The sequence below is a fragment of the Arctopsyche grandis genome, chromosome 6 (assembly GCF_051622035.1).
Source record: "Arctopsyche grandis isolate Sample6627 chromosome 6, ASM5162203v2, whole genome shotgun sequence".
Taxonomy (NCBI): domain Eukaryota; kingdom Metazoa; phylum Arthropoda; class Insecta; order Trichoptera; family Hydropsychidae; genus Arctopsyche; species Arctopsyche grandis.
Window position 1 is genome coordinate 7,285,233 of NC_135360.1, and position 19,401 is coordinate 7,304,633.

At 33.7% G+C, this 19,401-nt stretch overlaps 3 protein-coding genes across 3 annotated transcripts; 2 read left to right on the top strand and 1 right to left on the bottom strand.

Annotated features, from left to right (window-relative positions):
- Positions 1–7,963: 7,963 nt before the first annotated feature.
- On the top strand, positions 7,964–11,566 carry LOC143913373 (4-galactosyl-N-acetylglucosaminide 3-alpha-L-fucosyltransferase FUT6-like). Its single transcript, XM_077433105.1, has 5 exons — positions 7,964–8,217; positions 8,898–9,040; positions 9,113–9,370; positions 9,447–9,686; positions 11,038–11,566. The coding sequence occupies exons 1-5, from the start codon at positions 7,981–7,983 to the stop codon at positions 11,537–11,539; spliced, it is 1,380 nt and encodes a 459-aa protein (XP_077289231.1). The 5' UTR covers positions 7,964–7,980; the 3' UTR covers positions 11,540–11,566.
- A 124-nt stretch (positions 11,567–11,690) lies between these two features.
- LOC143912554 (alpha-(1,3)-fucosyltransferase 7-like) lies at positions 11,691–16,108 on the top strand. Its single transcript, XM_077431840.1, has 7 exons — positions 11,691–11,763; positions 13,347–13,412; positions 13,457–13,695; positions 13,769–13,908; positions 14,968–15,222; positions 15,296–15,535; positions 15,612–16,108. The coding sequence occupies exons 1-7, from the start codon at positions 11,691–11,693 to the stop codon at positions 16,069–16,071; spliced, it is 1,473 nt and encodes a 490-aa protein (XP_077287966.1). The 3' UTR covers positions 16,072–16,108.
- A 72-nt stretch (positions 16,109–16,180) lies between these two features.
- On the bottom strand, positions 16,181–18,257 carry Lamtor2 (Late endosomal/lysosomal adaptor, MAPK and MTOR activator 2). The gene is made up of 2 exons (XM_077432889.1): positions 18,114–18,257; positions 16,181–18,032 (listed from the first exon to the last, which is right to left on the bottom strand). The coding sequence occupies exons 1-2, from the start codon at positions 18,179–18,181 to the stop codon at positions 17,723–17,725; spliced, it is 378 nt and encodes a 125-aa protein (XP_077289015.1). The 5' UTR covers positions 18,182–18,257; the 3' UTR covers positions 16,181–17,722.
- Positions 18,258–19,401: the final 1,144 nt, after the last annotated feature.

A 19,401-nucleotide genomic window follows, 5' to 3' on the forward strand; every position in this document is an offset into this window, starting at 1 on the left:
TGGGTATATTCATACCAACCGTCACGTTTACGCCACGGCAGGCTTACAGCAGTACCCGAAATTTCCTGTTCATACCTTACAGCAACATCCGTCAACGTATCGTATCCGTTTTTTTGGCCATCGTGGAAATATACACGCGAATTACGTGCCATGCCGCTTTGCTGTTTTGGACCAATTATCGATAGTGACAGTTGACAGCTGTTCAATCTTTCCACATGGTTTTGGCGCAAATATTTAAAAAAAAATTAAATTTTTTACGGAAATATTTAAAAAAAATTTGTCCATTATCCACAAGCTCCTTATACAGTGTCCAAAACTCTCCTTCGATTTTTTTATTTTTTAACATGGGATGCACATCAAAACGCCTCCGTGCTTTTTGATTGCCTTCTTGAGCTTCTTCTTCCAACAAAAACGCGATTATACATAATTTTTCGTTCGATAAACGCCGAAACATTTTTGCTGACTTGTATTCTGACGCGTAGCTACGAATACACGTGTATGCATTCATATTGTAAGTACTCGACAATACGACGTAAGCAATATTGCGCCGTATCGTCATGGCCTGTAATGTATAAGTAAGCCGATTTTGCCTTGCACTCGGCCAAAGTGATGTAAGCGTGACGTGACCGCGACGTGTAGGTAGATATGAATAGAAATGTAATAAAATGACATATTTTAAACGGAGTCGTGCAGTGCTGAAGCCGTGCAGTGCTGTTAAGTATGAACAGACCTTAAATCGCAGTTATTTTTTTACTCGATATTGTTAAAATCACAAATTTCTACAAGTCGACAGAATCGACACCATCGGTACACGGGCAGTGGAGTCACCCTAAAGGTTAAAAATCAAAAGATTCCGGAAACCCGTTATTTGTTCTAAAATACATGTATATCTGTGCTATCGTTGTGTCTGGACGTGTTAAATCGTTCGCATTCTACCATGGAGGATATTGTTACTATAAGCCAGAGAATACTCGCGGACCTTTCAAAAAAGGATCTGGTGCCAATGTCCTTACCAAGGACAGGGTGCGATACATCAGCGACGAAATTAAAAATATAGTATCCATCGCACGCGTCGCTTTTAACAACCTGGCCTCGCTAAAAATTTCGTTCAGTCAGGTCGCTGGGACTTCTTCCGGGAGACTGCCATACACTCGTGGATCTGGAGCACCTGATAAAACTTTACAGGTGGCCACTATTCCGAAATTGAAGAATGTACACGTTTTTAATTTGGCAAATAACTGCACTTGTGATACTGTGAAACAGTTCATATTAAATAAAATTAAAAATAAAAGAATCAACGTTTCTCAGGTTGCTAAAACTGACATGTGCTCGTCATTTAAAATTAGTGTAGATACTGAAACTTTTAATATAATTATCAATCCTGAATTTTGGCCTATGGGTACTGGCATAAGAGAATGGTTATTTCTCAAAAAAATCTCTTCGAAACCGATTGCCCAAACCCGTGACCCGTAACATTAAACTTTATTATCAAAATGTGCGGGGTTTAAATACAAAACTCAAGGAATTCTACAACAACGCCGCTTCTAGATCTATTGACGTCCTTGCTATTACTGAAACATGGCTAAACTCATCTGTACATGATGCCGAAGTACTTGACAGCAGTTTCAATATATATCGCCATGATAGATCTGCCAGAGGTGGTGGTGTTCTTCTAGCAGTTAAAAATACAAATATTATTTCGGTTGAAAGACTTAGTCATCTTGAGGACATTCATGAATGTGTATGGCTAAAACTAAGATTTGTTAACATTCCTTTTTTTATATACATATGTACTATTTATTTTCCACCAAGATCTCCACCAAATATTTATAAGCGATTTTTTGATTTAATTATATCTAATTATTCACATTTAAGTAATGGTCGCATTTTTATATCTGGAGATTTTAATCTGAATTCTTCTAACTGTTTTCCTGATGACCTTAATTTTTTTATATCTTTATTCAACTTAAAACAAATTAATACTATTCGAAACTATTTTAATAATTCCATGTTGGATTTTCTATTAACAAATTTAGATTGTCAGAATATTATTATTTCAAATTCAGTTGATTCCTTGGTTCCTGAAGACAGCTATCATCCTGCTCTTGATATTCATTTAAAATTAACTATAACTTATTCCTCACTTCGTTTAATAAATAACTGTCTTAATACCTCTGTCCTAAATGGATGGTTATTTACAAATGTTGATTTCAAATATTTAAATGATATTCTTTGTAATTGTCAATGGGAGCGAGTTTATGAGTGCAAAGATGTTAATTTGGCCCTCTCTAATTTCTATGACATTATATATTCTATTTTTAATGATTGTTTTCGGTTGAAAGGATTAGTGACGAGTAAAAGGATTTATCCGCCTTGGTTTACTAAAGAAATTATTAATCTCTTAAAAAGTAAATATCAAACACATAAACTCTGGAAGAAATCGAGCAATCCTCTTATCTTAAATAATTTCCGTATTTTACGTACGGAAATTAAGAAATTAATTAATAATGCATATAATGTTTATGTAGCTGATTGTGAAAGTTCCATAGTTAAAAACCCTAAGAAATTCTGGAACTTCATCAATTCTAAACGTGTAAATCGTGTAAAGTCGACCATTATGTACAATGATTCTAGATTGTTAGAGGGTGATCAAAACATTGCTAATGGATTTGCCGACTTTTTTAAATCAGTTTTCAATAATCCTACTGATTCCATGGAACCTACCAATGACTCGGAATTTACTTTCCCCACTTTAGCGATTAATCATCTTGACTCTTCCGATCTGAAATATGGCTTTCTAAAGTTAAAAAATATTTATTCTTCCGGTCCTGACTCCATCCCTAATTACATCCTAAAAGGATGTGAGGTTTGTCTCTTAGAACCTTTAAAATTCATTTTTAATTTAATTCTAAGGAACTCTTCATTCCCCAATTTATGGAAATGCTCTAAAGTAACTCCTATTCATAAGAAGGACGATAAATCTTGTGTAAGGAACTACAGACCAATAACTATCTTGTCAGCGCCAGCCAAAATGTTTGAGGTAATATTACACAGATACATTTTTAATCACTTTCAAAGTATGCTCATTGATCAGCAGCATGGCTTTCGTCCGGCCAGATCAGCCATTACCAACTTGTTATGTTTCTCTAATGACATAACCAGCACTTTGGATTGTAATAATCAAATGGATGTAATATATACTGATTTTGAGAAGGCGTTTGATAAAGTTGATCATAAAATTTTGGTTAGTAAATTAAGTTTTATTGGATTTACTTATAATCTTGTTGGTCTTTTTATTTCTTATTTACACGATCGACGTCAATTCGTTAAGTTTGGGAGTTGCTTTTCTTATGAGTATGTTGCCACTTCTGGGATTCCCCAAGGATCAAATCTTGGCCCTTTATTATTCCTAATATTTATCAACGATATTCAATCTTCTATTCACCATTCTAAATTTTTATTATATGCGGATGACTTAAAAATCTATAAGAGAATAATTGATTTACCTGACGCTCTTTATTTGCAAGAGGATTTGAATTCTATTTATGAATGGGCTAATGTTAATAAACTTCCCTTCAATATCCTAAAGTGTCGGGTCATTTCTTACTCTCGTTCTCGTTCTCCTATTAAATATCCGTATAAATTTCATGATTCTCTTCTTCAGAGAGAATTATTTATATCTGATCTGGGAATAGTCTTCGAAAATAGTTGGAGTTTCAACATTCACATTGAGAATATCTGTGATAAGGCAACAAAAATCCTTGGATTCGTAATCCGTAATTCGTCCGAACTAGGGCTCACTGCCATTCGTCGCTTATATTGTACATTAGTTCGCAGTGTGCTCGAGTTTGGCTCCATTATATGGTCTCCCTATCAACTTCGTTACTCTCTAATGTTGGAACGAGTCCAAAGGAAATTCCTTACATTTGGATTTTATCCATATCTGTTCCCTAGTGCCTTTGTCTTGGGATCTTTGGGTTTCAACTCCCTGGCAAAGAGAAGAGATTTATTTCTTGGGAAACATTTCGTAAAATTACTTAGAGGAGAGATTCACAATCCCACTATCCTGGAGAAACTAAAATTCTGGGCCCCGGAAAATCGTAGAGTTTTAAGAAAACATGATATATTTTTACCAATTAGGGCTAAATCAAACGTGCTCATGAACTCCCCCCTCTCGAGAGCTGTTCGACTCCTTAACTTACTGGCACATTACTTGGACCTATTCGATGCCAGTTATGTTGAGTTGGTGGAACACATCCTAAATAGCACGATATAAATTTTTCAATCTTATTTCTTTGTTTTTATTTTGTGTACATATTTTTTACTTGATTTTTATTATTTTTTTATGATGTTTTTTTTTTTTATTTATGATTTTTATTATTTTCTTATGTTTTTTTTTATTTATGATTTTTATTATTTTTTTTATGATGTTTTTTTTGTAATTTTTATGATTTTTATTATTTGTATTAAAATCACATTGACGCTTTGGGGCAACCTGTCAAGTCTCTGTGGTATTGATTTTTTAAAATAAAATAAAATAAAATAAAATATAATTTTTGTCAAAAATTATACAAACCTTGAAAATTTAATGAACTGTCATGTATTAGTGCGTTGGATGAAAAAAAACGTATATATACGTATTTTTTCAAAATAATTTTATTGAAAACAAATTTGGAAACCCGTTGTTCCAAAATTGGGATGACACCACTGTGCACGGGTAATTTTTTAGCACCGTATGGGAAAAGTGGTTCGGTGATACTACTCGTGGTTTGGTGGTACTAGTCAAATGTGAACCGGTCACAGGACAACCGGTCGCTCTAGATCGGTCACACGTGATCACCCGTCACACTAAAACTGGTCACGAGAAAACTGGTCACACCCTTATTTTTATTATTATCAAATCTAAAATGACGTCACGGACTCGTATGTTCATATCAATATGCGAAGTTCATATGTCTAGTCATCTTCTTTGCGGCCTTCTTTAGCCGTTTTACATTCTCTCAGGTACCATTTCAGTACTTATTTTGTTTACCTTTCATCCATTTCTCTAGGTATGTTATCCGCCCATTGCCATTTCAATCTCTTCATTCTCCACTTTATCTACTACCCTTGTCATACTTCTTACCCACGTATTCCTATCTCTCCTCGTTATGCCGAGAATACAGCGATTCATACTTTCGAAACATATTGGCGTTCAATATCCAAGTTTCACATCCATACGTCATCACTGGCAAAACACATTGATTTTTTTCATCAGGTAAAGTGGTACTTTTTGATTTAAAAACGGCGTTTAAGTAAAAGTTCATGATTTACATCAGTTTCTCAACTGAATATAATAATTTGGTGGTCGAATAAAGTAGTATTTTCTTATACTATCGTTTTTTGTCCCATATATCTGAAATATTAAAAAAATATATTTTTTCCTCATTTACATTTACTATTTTTATCATTGAATGTAATAAAACGCTCTGCATAATCCCATAGTAATTGCCATAGTGGGTCCAATAGACCCAGGTCTTCGATTGCGTTCCAAAAATTTGTTTTGTTTTGACGAACACTTAAAAAATGTAATTAGTTAGTGTAATAGTTCTACTACCATGGAAGGATATTAACCGAAGAAATTAATAATTGAATTATTGAAATTTTTTTTTTATTTGTTTGACCGCTATGCAAATCTACATTCAGTTTTCAATTACTTAAAACCACTAAATTTGGTACATATGTATATGTACTATCTAATTTAATACACTAAAATTTGTTACAGACATTACTAACAAACTAACCAGTAGATTCTATGACAGAATCACTAATAACCATACTAACACATTTGTGAAGAGTCTCGGTGATTACAACAAAATGTCTATACCCTTCAGGTATAAACACAGATTACCTAAACACAATCTGCTTTAGGTCATCGACTTTAGAGAGTCTTTAATTAATATTAATATTAGATGTATTATGAGCATTTATAAGGATTGTAAATAGGTTTTTAAACTCTTTTTCCTATTATGCGGTAGATTAACATTAGAATAATATAATACTATGATTACTAACCAAATTAAATTAAATTGTAAAATAGAAAATGATCAGTCGATCAGTAGCTATTAAAATATATATAAGATGTATTGTGAACATAATTTCGTAATAATAAAAAGCATTTAAAAATCAAAATACACTAAAAATTAAACAAAGAACATTCCCGTCACAAGTAATAAGACACATTCAAGGAATAAATGTCAACTTTCAGATAAGCAAACACACCATAATACTCTGCGAAACACGCGCAAAACCTTATCTAAATAATTAACAGTCGTGGCAATTAAAAATAATCAATTACAACAGGTGTACAACAATTACAGGTGTCCCGGCCACTTCATAACTGACTGCGCCAAACTGAACTACTAAATGTTTTACCTGGCTTTCGAAACTTCCGACTATGATGAATACATGACTGAGAAGTTATATTGGAATACGTACTCCAAACAGTGCCGGTTTTAGGAGGGGGCTAGGTCGGGCGGCGCCCGAGGGCGCCAAATAAGTTAGGGCGCCACATAATGCGCCAAAGGCGCTCTAAAATTTAAAATGAGGGCGCTAAAAGCCATACAAAATTTTAGATTAAAGTGCTAAAGGCGAAATTTTTTTCTAAGGGTGTTTAGAAAAAATTGCCCGAGGGCGCCAGGCCGTAAGGGTGTAAGGCCGGCACTGACTCCAAAGGAGCAATGCCCTTCATAATGGGAGCGGCAGAATACAATTGTAAAATGTTGCTGCTGGTGAATTCTTACTTTCATGTTGACGAATACGCTTGACCTATATACGTGGCGAGACATTTCCAGTACTTGAATAAGACTTGGAACGATAATATTTACAATTTTCATCAATGGAGACGCCACTTCAGTGTGGCAAACGAGCAAGGATATGTCGGATCGAGATCTAGTAATTATCATAGTAATTGCCACAGTGGGTCCAATAGACCCTCGTCTTTGATGGCAAAAATTATTTTGACGAACATACGAGTCTCCAAGCGTTTTAATATTTATTTATTTTACATATATACCAGGAAGGCTTTACAGATAACCCCATTACACTTCCTGACCAATTACAAACATTGCAGCATTTTTTATTATACAAGTCGCTGAATTACGAGACATCTATGAATTGTATATACATTTTATTGCACATTAATCAATCTCAAATAGTGGTGACACAGGAGATAGGAAGGGTATTTAGCCAATTTTACCGGGAACCGTTTCAACAATGAAATCAGAGAAAAATTGGTAAACTCTGATAGGAAACGATCGACCTGGAGTCACAAATCCACGTCTGACCAGCAGCACTACAGAATATACTCAGAAAAATTATTTTCAATCGAGGTCAGCTCATGGGATTGAACCCGGCCCCTCTCGACGCTAAGCAGAAGCTTAACGACCGAGCTATGCTGCTGGCTAATATAATAATATAATAAATAACAAAATTTAATAGTTCTACTACTGTAGAAGGATACTAACCGAAGATATTTTTTAAATTGAATTATTGAAATTTTAGGAGGCGAATGGGTCGATAGATCCATCTAATCCAAATTAGGGTTAATTAATCGAGATCATATTGTGACTTTTATAATCAATTACCTTTCGTATAATATTAAAATAAAGAGAAAAAACAGGCCAATGTACCTGTGGCTACGCCAGACCCACTGTATCTGTTAATATTAGGAAAATTGTGGCATCCGTATTAGTGTTAAATCCAGTGAAACACTGCAGTTGCAAATCAATTTTCCGTCTAGTGCGATAATTTTAGCACTTCAAACACAAATTCTTTATTCATTGTGTTGTATTATTGTATTTATTATATTATTTTTACGATTACATTTTATATTCACGAAGTGGTTTTAATATTTCACCTTGTCTTAGTTTGCTTATCAATATGGAGGCAAATTTTATTTTTAGTTCAGTTCGAATCAATTCTTTTAACATATCAAGAGCCATGGAGACAGATCCTCTCACTAATAAGAATTATTTTAGAAAAAAAACATTATTAAATAAATTTTTCATACTGTTCATTTTAGTGTCAACTATTTTAATAGTTTGGACGGCAATGAAAGCAGTACCCGTCAATATTGGATCAAAAAGACCGATTCCTATTGAATTTATACAAGTTGAAGAGCAATTTAATGAAACCGATCATATTGCTATAGTTGAAGATTTTTACAGTCGTCGATCGGTAATATAAAATTTGTATAGTTTTAAGCTTGTCTTATATAATTATTTACACTTAAATTGTACGTATGAAGAATTACACTAAGTCAACTGAGATATTTCAGAGTGCTATGCTGTTTTAGTAGAATTTGGGAGTGTGGCAAAATTATATCATTGCACTTGCTTGTAAACCTCAGAAATCTATTTTTTTTAATTAATCTTTTTACGTATCTTATCCTATTTAAATTGTTGAGATTCATTTATATCGTTTCATTGAAATTTTAAAGGTAGCTCATAAATATACTTAAAACAATCCACATCTTTAGTTTGTAATAATATCAATTTGTTTATTAGATATTACATACCTCCTTTACGTTTCACTTACGATTACAATTCAGGAAAAAGTTTGCCTCTTATCCGATCGGTTTCATACTTTGCCATATTGCTCAATTTGGTCATCAATATAAGTACGATAGAGATAAAATATCGTATAAGAAGCATTTCAGGTACGAAGATTTTTAATCTCGGTGACAGTTGGTAGTCATTAATTTTATACATAGATGGCGGTAGTAAAAAAAAAATATTGGTGTTTTTATTCAAAATAATAATTTTATTTACCTATTTAGTAGACTAAATCATCGCGTTATCATTATTTATTCAAAACACATATTTTGAAAAATCAAATAACGATTTAAATAATTTTAGCATGTTCAATTGTCAGTTTTGGGGAATGTTCTCTTTAGAAATGCTTCTCGTCCAAAAATGCGAAAGAAGAAGTTCAAAATATTAATTTGGAAATATGGAAACTTGTTAAAAAGGCGTCATTTGGAATATTTCCAGACCGAGAGGTACTCAATTTCATTGCTAACTGCTTTATATTTTTAATATTTTTAAAAACGACATTGTTTCCACCATGCAAGTCATGACCCATTCAAAGAATGTGCTGTCAACAACTGTAAATTGAGTTACAATGATACAAACTTGAAAGACTTTGACGCTGTAGTTTTTCTTCTGCATCGTATAAAGAGTGTCTATCAATTGCCGGGACCTGAAGAACGATCCAAAAATCAACGTTGGATCTTCCTAACAGATGAGAGTCCGTGGCATACATTCCTATACTCGAGAAGTAACAAATGGCAAGACTATAATGGTGTATTCAACTGGTCTATGAGTTATAGGTGATATTACAAAATTATATAGTTACGTATTATACAAAATAAACCGTTTGTAATATTGTAGGTGAATATTTTACAGGATGGAGTCGGATATACCTGTACCTTACGGAAGAATAGTTCCTTTAAATTATGGCTTAGAATCTACGACTCCCCTTCTAGATTTAGTGCCTAATGGTTACAAGAAACGAAGGGATGTTCTAGTTGCGATAATGCTTTCAAATGGTGGTGGTCACAATAATAGGATGGCATTTATAAAAGAGCTTCAAAAGTACATTAAGGTTGATGTGTATGGCGGACGTGGAACAACTTTAAAACACGCGTAATTGATTTTGATTCTACTCCTTCATTATTTATTTGAACATTATACATAGGTTTAATGTGAAAAGAAACGCGCGTGTTTTCAGTTTTAATGACAAAAATGCAATTTGCAATTTTTTGAATTAAAAAATTCCGATGCGGTGCAAACGATCGACAAGCGCCAGACAGACTGAAGCACAGATTAACGACACGTGTACCTTATGCGTGCGCACTGCTCGCACTTACACTAAGCGAAATCTACCCGAAGTCCCGACATACCTACCCTGTATACGTTATGTGCTTCTGATACTTTAGTTCCGAATTTTGCCTTATTAAACTTGCCAGAAAGATCCAACTCAATTTTAATAATTACCATTTTAATAATTGCATCTGTGCACATCGAAAGGTTACTCGTCATCTGATGTGCAATCTATCATTCGTGAAGTCGAGAATTGCGTTTAGAGCAGCCATCCAGTTGATCTGTGGTTCAGCCTGTCTCGCGCTTGTCGATCGTTTGCACCAAACCCAAAAAATTCCCATAATTTTTTTAACTAATTGTAGGAATATTGTAAAATATAGGTTTTTCATTCGAAATTCCCTCTTTTTCATTTCAGATTGACCCAAATTGATTAAAAAGGGGTCAATTTGAAATGAAAAAGGGTCAATTGTATCAAAAAAAAATCTGTATAAAAATAATTAATGCGACGTATAAGGACTTTGAAAATTTGACTTTGACACACATTTTATTTTTATACAATGTTAATAATTTACATATGAAGTATAGATTTTTATGTTCATCGACCATGTACATATGTATGTTCATATATAAATATATTTTTTTGTTAATTTGCTTGTCTGCTATGCAAATCTATATTCAGTTTTCAATTATTTAAAACCAATACGTTTGGTACGGGTTTGGTGCAAACAATCGACAAGCGCCAGACAGACTGAACCACAGATTAACTGGATGGCTGCTTTAAACGCAATTCTCGACTTCACGAATGATAGATTGCGCATCAGATGACGAGTAATCTTTCGATGTGCACAGATGCAATTATTAAAATGGTAATTATTAAAATTGAGTTGGATCTTTCTGGCGAGTTTAATAAGGCAAAATTTGGAATTAAAGTATCAGAAGCACAGAACGTATACAAGGTAGGTATGTCGGGACTTCGGGTAGATTTCGGTTAGCGTAAGTGCGAGCAGTGCGCACGCATAAGGTACACGTGTCGTTAATCTGTGGTTCAGTCTGTCTGGCGCTTGTCGATCGTTTGCACCGCATCGGTTTGGTACATATGCATGTATATGTACTCTCTAATTTAAACAGTCGTGGCAATATATAATCAATTACAACAGGTGTACAACAATTACAGGTGTCCCGGCCACTTCAAAACTGACTGCGCCAAACTGAACAACTACATGTTTTACCTGGCTTTCGAAAATTCTGACTGTGACGAATACATGACTGAGAAGTTATACTGGAACGCGTACTCCAAAGGAGCAATACCCATCATAATGGGAGCGACAAAAAACAACTGCAAAATGTTGCTGCCGGTGAATTCTTACTTTCACGTTGACGAATACGCTTGGCCTATAGACGTGGCGAGACATTTGCAGTACTTGAATAAGACTTGGAACGAGAATATTTACAAGTTTCATCAATGGAGACGGCACTTTAGTGTGGCAAACGAGCATGGATATTTCGGATCTAAGTCGTTGCATTATTGTCGGATATGCGAGGCACTGAACTACAACGACCAAAAACCGAAAGTCTCGTCTGACCTTACACACTTTTTGAGTAAATCTAATTGTAGATCAAAACCTAAACAGGACGTTGAAACAAATAGACTTATGTTCTTTGAAAATGTTGGATAAATTTAGTAAAATAAGTTAAAATTAGTATTCGATAGGGCTCAACAATAAAATGTGCAACTATTTTACAATAAATCAGTATTACTAGATGATGAAATTGGTTTAATTTACTAATGAAATTAATCATCCTTGGTTAATGTAGTGTATATTAGTCATGGGCGCATACATGACATGTATTCATAATCCTGAAAGCCGTAAAGAAACTGAAAACCACACGTTCAATTGTCGTAAAACTTACACAATGACAAATGACACAATCCAATAACATTATCTTGAGGAATAATTGAAAAGTTAAAAATATTGAAAATAAATTAAATTAAATAAAACAATGTAAATATATGTATTAAGAGGGCTGTACACCCGAAACCTTAATTTTGTTGCCGTTCCTTTCTTCGATATGTATATTGAGTGAATGCGACAATATATATCAATATATACATTGAGTGAATGCGACAGTTTCGCTTCGACCAGATAGAACGTATTTTAAATCGACAAAATCGAAGTTTCGTATTCTCCTATTTTCTCCTCCAAAACTGGACCAATTTTTAAAAAAATTTCAGCATCGGTATGAGAAAGATATTTTCTTTGCAACTATGCGCGTATTTTTTTGTTTAAATCGACCGTTAAATAAGCACGCTGGACTCTTTTCGTGGGTGTAAAAAAGAGGCGATTTTATAGATGTTTGGCGGCTCCTAGCTCTTGTAAAAAATAACTAATAAAAAAAATAAAAGCACAGATGCATGCCAATGGTGGATATCCATAGCATATTAAAAAATAATTTCTCTAGTGCCATAATTGAGGAAGGGAGAAGTGTAATACGTTTGTATGGACAAGGCGCTGGTATACAGCCCTCTTAAGAAATAAGTATAATATAATAATAATAATGAAAGAAGATTCAACATATATATATATATATATATATATATATATATATATATATATATATATATATATATATATATATATATATATTTAATTACTGATACTTGACAAAATATGGTGATTCTTTTCTAATATGCATACATAACGGTAAGCTAAGTTCCAGTCAGTCGATGTTATTAAAAATAAACTTCCAGTAGAGTCTTCTGATAGAAAAACAATTATAAATAGTTTGTGTAGTTTAATAACTACTTATTCTGATATTATAATACAATTTTATTATATTATAACATCCCTAAAAATAATTTATAATACACCCATATATGTATATACTAACTTGAAAAAACTGCATGCCATATATAATATTCCGTTTGTTACAGACATTACTAACAAACTAACCAGTATCAGAATCACTAATAACTAGAGGTAGGATAGTCACAGTGCTATCCATTGTTCGGCAAACCTTTAACAATGCATTTACAACCTTTGAACAATACACGGCCCCCTCAGGCTCCGGTGACTACTAATAACCATACTAACACATTTGTGAAGAGTCTCAGTGATTACAACAAAATGTCTATCCCCTTCAGGTATAAACACAGATTACCTAAACACAATCTGCTTTAGGTCATCGACTTTAGAGAGTCTTTAATTAATATTATGTATTAGATGTATTATGAGCATTTATAAGGATTGTAAATAGGTTTTTGAGCTCTTTTTCCTATTATGCTGTAGATTAACATTAGAATAATATAATACTATGATTACTAACCAAATTAAATTAAATTGTAAAATAGAAAATGATCAGTAGATCAGTAGCTATTAAAATAGATATAAGGTGTATTGTGAACATAATTTCGTAATAATAAAAAGCATTTTAAAATCAAAATACGTGTAATCATAAAAGAAATAGTGTAAACCGAACCATTAGGTTGCACCTCAAAAACTTGTTCTCTACATGTGCAGTATATAAACAAACAATCACAGAAGCATTTGGGTGTGACCATACTAGTTGTTCTCATATGTTAGTTTCATTCTGAGGACTGGATATGAAATTTACATACGATTTGAAGAGTGAATATTTAAAAGTCAAATATTTCACAGTACGAGAATGGCTCATAGTTATAATTATTTTGGCAATAGTGTGTGTTATAGCCATCATGGCGATATTAGTTTGTTTTTCAATGAGATACAAAAGTGACGATCCGAATAAATCAACAGATGTGATTATCGAAAAAGAAGAGTATACAGAAATTGAAGAATATTACAACATGAGGAAGGTATACATACGTACTTGCATTGTTGTAAGCTCGTTATAGGTGGGTAATTATAGTCAAACTTTATGTGCTTCAGAATGTGAGCTTTTCGAAACTGGGACAGGTGCTTTTCATGAACGCCAAGTACGAACAGAGATCAGAAAATTTTAAAATACTCATTTGGAAAGAGGGACCATTTTTGGAAAGACGACATATACGATATTATAAAACAGCGAGGTAAATATTTAATTTATTATTATGTATGTACATATATGTATGTATTAACTTTGAAACGTTTAAAGGCTTATATGAGTTTTATTGAATAAAAGAATTTAAATTTGAATAGACTAGTGGTTAGCATATAATCATAGAAGTAAAATGCATAGAATCGCTCTCAGCCTCCAAAAAGTTCATTGTTTGCTAAACTTCGTCTCTCTCTCTTTCTTGTCTCTCTTCTGACTTTCCGTCTCTCTCTTCATGGCTCGCTTTTAGACGATACTTTTGTTAACAATGACCATTCTATGCATTCTACTTCTATGCATATAATGCTTTAAACAGAGTGGTCACGGGTTAAAATCCCATTGGTTTCTGTTGTCCAGACCTTGGATTTGTGGCTCCAGGTCGATCGTTTCCTATCAGAGTTTGCCAATTTATCTTATTTTCATTGAAACGGTTCCAACAAATTGGCAACCTTACGCATTTTCTCGCAAAATCTCGAGTTTTCAACAATCTCGAATATCGATGAATTGTATAAATGTCTCTGTGGATATGTATTTATTGAATTTCGCTGAATTGTTTTTTGCAAATTTACAAATTTGACCATAAATGTATCTGTGGATATTAATTGATATGTGCTTTGTATAATACTTATAATATTTGTATCAAATGTACAATGTTTCTGGCCAGGAAGACCTTCTTGGTATAAATTAAAGATAAAATAAAAATAAAGTACGATAATATGTAGAAGTTTCTACGTGTTGAGGTTAGGTTTGTAAAAATAATTTAATTAGTGGAAATAGTTTTGAAATGAACTGTATAAGAGGTAAGTAAAAAGGATTGAACCCTCATTAATAATTATTTTTCAACCGCAATTTCATTAAGTAATAAAATTGATATTTTTTTAACTTATTGAAATACATACACAATAATTAAGTTGTTAAATTTGTAGACTGTTTTTGTTGAATAACAAATACCATATTTTATATAATAATGTCGTTACATTATGTTTAACACGTAATAGACTTTATAATGTTTATAATAGCCTCATTTTCAAAAAAGTGTATTGTGCTATTTCAGAAACAATCCATTTGATCAGTGCTCTGTGAATAATTGCAATATAACATACGAAGACGGGGACTTAGAGAGTGCCGATGCTGTTGTATTCCCTTTGAAACGACTCAATGGAGTAAACTCCTTACCGAAAGCCTCACGCAATCCAAACCAACGTTGGATATTCCTTACCGACGAAAGTCCATGGAATACGTTCGCCAATACGATCATCAACGACTGGAGAAACTACTCGGGAGTGTTCAACTGGTCCATGAGTTACAAGTATGCATATAATTTCTCAATCTAACTAAAGATGAGTCATCTGAAATTTGATGCGTTACAATCTTGATTTTAGAATTGAATCTGACATACCTGTTCCTTATGGAAGAACCATTCTGAAGCATCAGCTCGATAATACATCAATGAATGACAATATGATTATACCGAATCACGACAGTAAAAGAAGAGATGTATTGTTGGCAACGCAAATAAATGATTGTCCGAGCGATCGAGTGAGGACTTTATACATGGAAGAGTTGAAAAAATACTTAGAAATTGATGTGTATGGAGAATGTGGCCAAGATTTGAAAACTGCGTAAGCGAGATTAAGAAAAAAACGATATATGTGCAATTTTGATATGATTTTCAGTACTATTTGATTATTTTTACAGATGTTCCAGAAGTGTTAGCAGCGATTGTAAGCCTCTAAACAACTATTTGTTTTATTTGGCATTTGAAAATTCCAACTGTGAACAATACACGACGGACAATCTATACTGGAATGCGTATTCGAAAGGTGCCATTCCGATAATCATGGGTCCGACCGTTGAAAATTGTCAGATGCTGCTTCCTCCGAATTCTTACTTACACACTGAGAACTACAAAAGGCCTGAAGATTTGGCCAATTATTTGCTGCAACTGAATAGGACGTGGAGTAATGAAATATTCTCGTTCCACGAGTGGAGGAAAAACTTCAAAATCTTGAACGAGCATGGCTATCATGGCACTCGTTCGTTCCACTATTGCAGAATTTGCGAAGCTTTAAATTACAACAACGCTCAAAATAAAGTGTACGAGGATTTGTCGTTCTATTTGAACCCCGTCGAGAATTGTAGAAATTTAGTTTTGTAAATACTTATCATAACGACGGTTGTTACTTAGTAATTGGATTAAATTAGACTACAAGAATTTTACATATTTTTATTGACAACAACTGTATACCATTTTTTATCTTTTATTTAAACGTTTTGTTTATAAGCATTCTATATTTCAATTTTCATCATATTGCAATCTCCAGATACATATACTTTTTGATTAGTTTCAACTTTTATTTGAACTTATTGCAAATATCAAAGTTCTAGTTCCAGAACTTCAATTATAAACTAGCTACATATGTACATTGCGATAAGAAGTGAATAATGGAAAGCGTCACAATAGCTTACTCAACTTAATGTCGATTATTCTTACTACATATTTGCTATCTACATATTGCAATGAAGAATTCTTTTTTTAAATATATTTGTATAGTTAACATTGACATGCTTTCACCCCAATTTCGGAACAAAGGTTTCCAAAAGTATAATATTATCTTTGTGTGAATATTCATTTGCGCGAATATATTATAAATATTTGCAGAGGACCAAAATATAATTAAATATATGTAGGGTTAGCATAGAACGAAAGGCTGATGTATGGGCTATGGCTGAGAAAGAGTATGTTATGACTGATTGTGAGAAGGGGATGAAAAGGGGCAGAGATATAACGGTTAGTCGCAGTTGGACCTGCGCTCCGCGCGGTTGGTCCATTTAGGGGGGGGGGGGGCAAGATTCGGGGCCCCCGAGCGCTCGCTTATTATGTATGATAAACCACCGCTGAATATATGCTAATATTAACAGAATTTATACGAAATTAATAAATACCAAAAAATATAGATGTTCTACTTAAAATAGAACAATTAGATAGTAAATTCTTAAGCGCCACATTGAGATTTTTTCCCCGAAATATACCAATATTAGTGTAATTACATATGAAAAAGTAATGTGTTTGAGAATTTTTTGTTTATTATTACTGAAATTTTCTGCTCATAGAATTCAAGTTATAAATTCATTGATTTTTGATAGTTTTTTAGCAATAATTGAATTTAATTTAAATTTTTGGATATTCTTCAAGTGAGTGTTCGCAGCCTTCCGAGGAGATCGTAGTTTTTAAATGGTTGTAAAATGAACTACATACATATGTATATCATGCAACTATGTTTCTGTACATACTCAAAAATAATAGTATTTAAAATAAATCAGTGCATATTTCATATACTACTTGATACGCTATCAATTGTCAATTGAACTAATCTCAACTATAGACTTTTTTGAAGCTGTAATGCATTTTTACCAGTTTCTTGTGAGAGCACTGCTTACATACATCATATATGCATACTTATTGACGTATGTATACATATGATGTCAGCACAGATGCTGATTTTGTCCGAGTACGAAACCAAATATGTAAATTGTAATATGTAAACAATGCCGCCTGTTGAATCCCTTCATTTATCACATGGTAGTGAAATTTTTGCTTACTACTTTGTTCAAGCCTCGAATATAAGACGATGCCCTATTTTCAATCATAACCTCGGCGTGTAGTCAGTATGTTATTAAAAAATATGTATAAAGAAAAGCATGAATAAATATTAGATAAAATTTATATTGCAAATTATTTTAGAATGTATTCTCACATATACTTATATAATAATATATACAAAACATAACTATACATTATAAAAAGTTCAAGAATTGGCGACTTCCTTCAACGGTGTTTCGAGATATTGGGCTAGGGCGTTAGCTTTCTCTTTCAACAGTCCAAATCCTACGTTTTCCTTAGCGTACAGGCACAACAGAAGATTCGCAACTTGAGTTATCACCAGCTTTCCGTTGGCGCACTCCATGAAGACCAGCTGCAGTCTGTCTTCTTTGAATGCGTTCCGGCCGTTCTTTTCGTAGGCCGTCCACACGTTGCTGGCTATGGCGGCCGTGACGCGAGCATCTTTGTCGTTGTAGCCCGAGTATGCCAGAAGAGCACCCTCGTGATTTAACAATCTATAGATTAAAATGTATATATAAATTTGGGACCTATGCAATGATCTTTCGACGCGTAATGAAATATGATGAAAGTCTTACAGTGTGTTTTCAATCCCACCAGTATTGGCTTGACTCAAAACTTGTGTGAGAGCTTTTGGTTTTAACATTTTGAATTATAATGTGCTTCCAAGTAAGCTGCTACTCGGATTACTGCCGTCACTTTTGACAGATAATACTGGCGAAGTTGTGTTATTTTATTGTTTTACCCTTTTGCCAGTGTACCATAAAGAAGTAAATATTTATTTTGTATGTTGATCTAGCAAAATCTAACTTGGAGAAACGTTTCAGTTTGTCGATAATGCACAGGTACTGGCCATTTGTATTTTAATTTATATTACATCGTTAAAAATTTTACGATGTAATATAAATTCTCCTCGAAGTCTCTACGATGGTGCTCTGGATATAATTTACCACATTTCTAGTTTATAATGATTATGTATTTTTATTTTCACGAGATATTTTTGGTAAATGGGTTGCAAACAGTAATTGGATTATTACTCACGTTGTGATGGTCAGAAAAACAATTTTTGCTATGAAAACCGCGAATGCGGAATATTTGGCACTCGAGTTCTCGTTAGTATGATGGACTTTTCGGCTGCGAGATGTTCCGTTATAGAGACTCTAGTGACTTTTGGGGGAGCGCTTTGTGATCAATGATCCCCGACTCGTTGCAAACATCCCAAGTGTGAATCGCTACCAGAATAACTATCGCTACGAAAATTGCGTGCGCGGACTCCTGTCGTACAGGAAAATTGCCGTACAAAAAACTGTCCAAATATTACTCATCATACAATGTTTTTTATTATTATCAACATACGAAGTTCATATGTCTAGTCGATAATAATAAAAATCTCGTAAAAAAGGAATTTGCTGAGCAATATTTGGGCAGTTTTCTATACAGCAATTTTCCTGTGCGACAGGAGACCGCGCGCGCGATTTTCAGTGAATAAGTGTACAGCATGTTGTCACACTGCGTTCAATAATAAAAAGACGCTCTGAACATTTCGCGCGCTTCTGTGTGAGTACGAGAACGTGCCAACTCCCAGTAACAAACCAGTATCAGCTAACGATCAAGGAGGAACAAGGGCGACCCGTGTTCGGGTGGCTAAACAAAGGGATGACCAACTTTCGTGTGTCGTAGGACAACGAAAGCAGATCATCTGACAACTAGTCTGAACATATACACATTTAAATGTAAATAAACGGTAAACGGACTACTAGTCATATGTGAACCAGTCACAGGACAACCAATCAATAGATCGGTCACACGTGATCACCCGTTACACTAAAACTGGTCACACTCTAAAACTGGTCACGAGAAAACTGG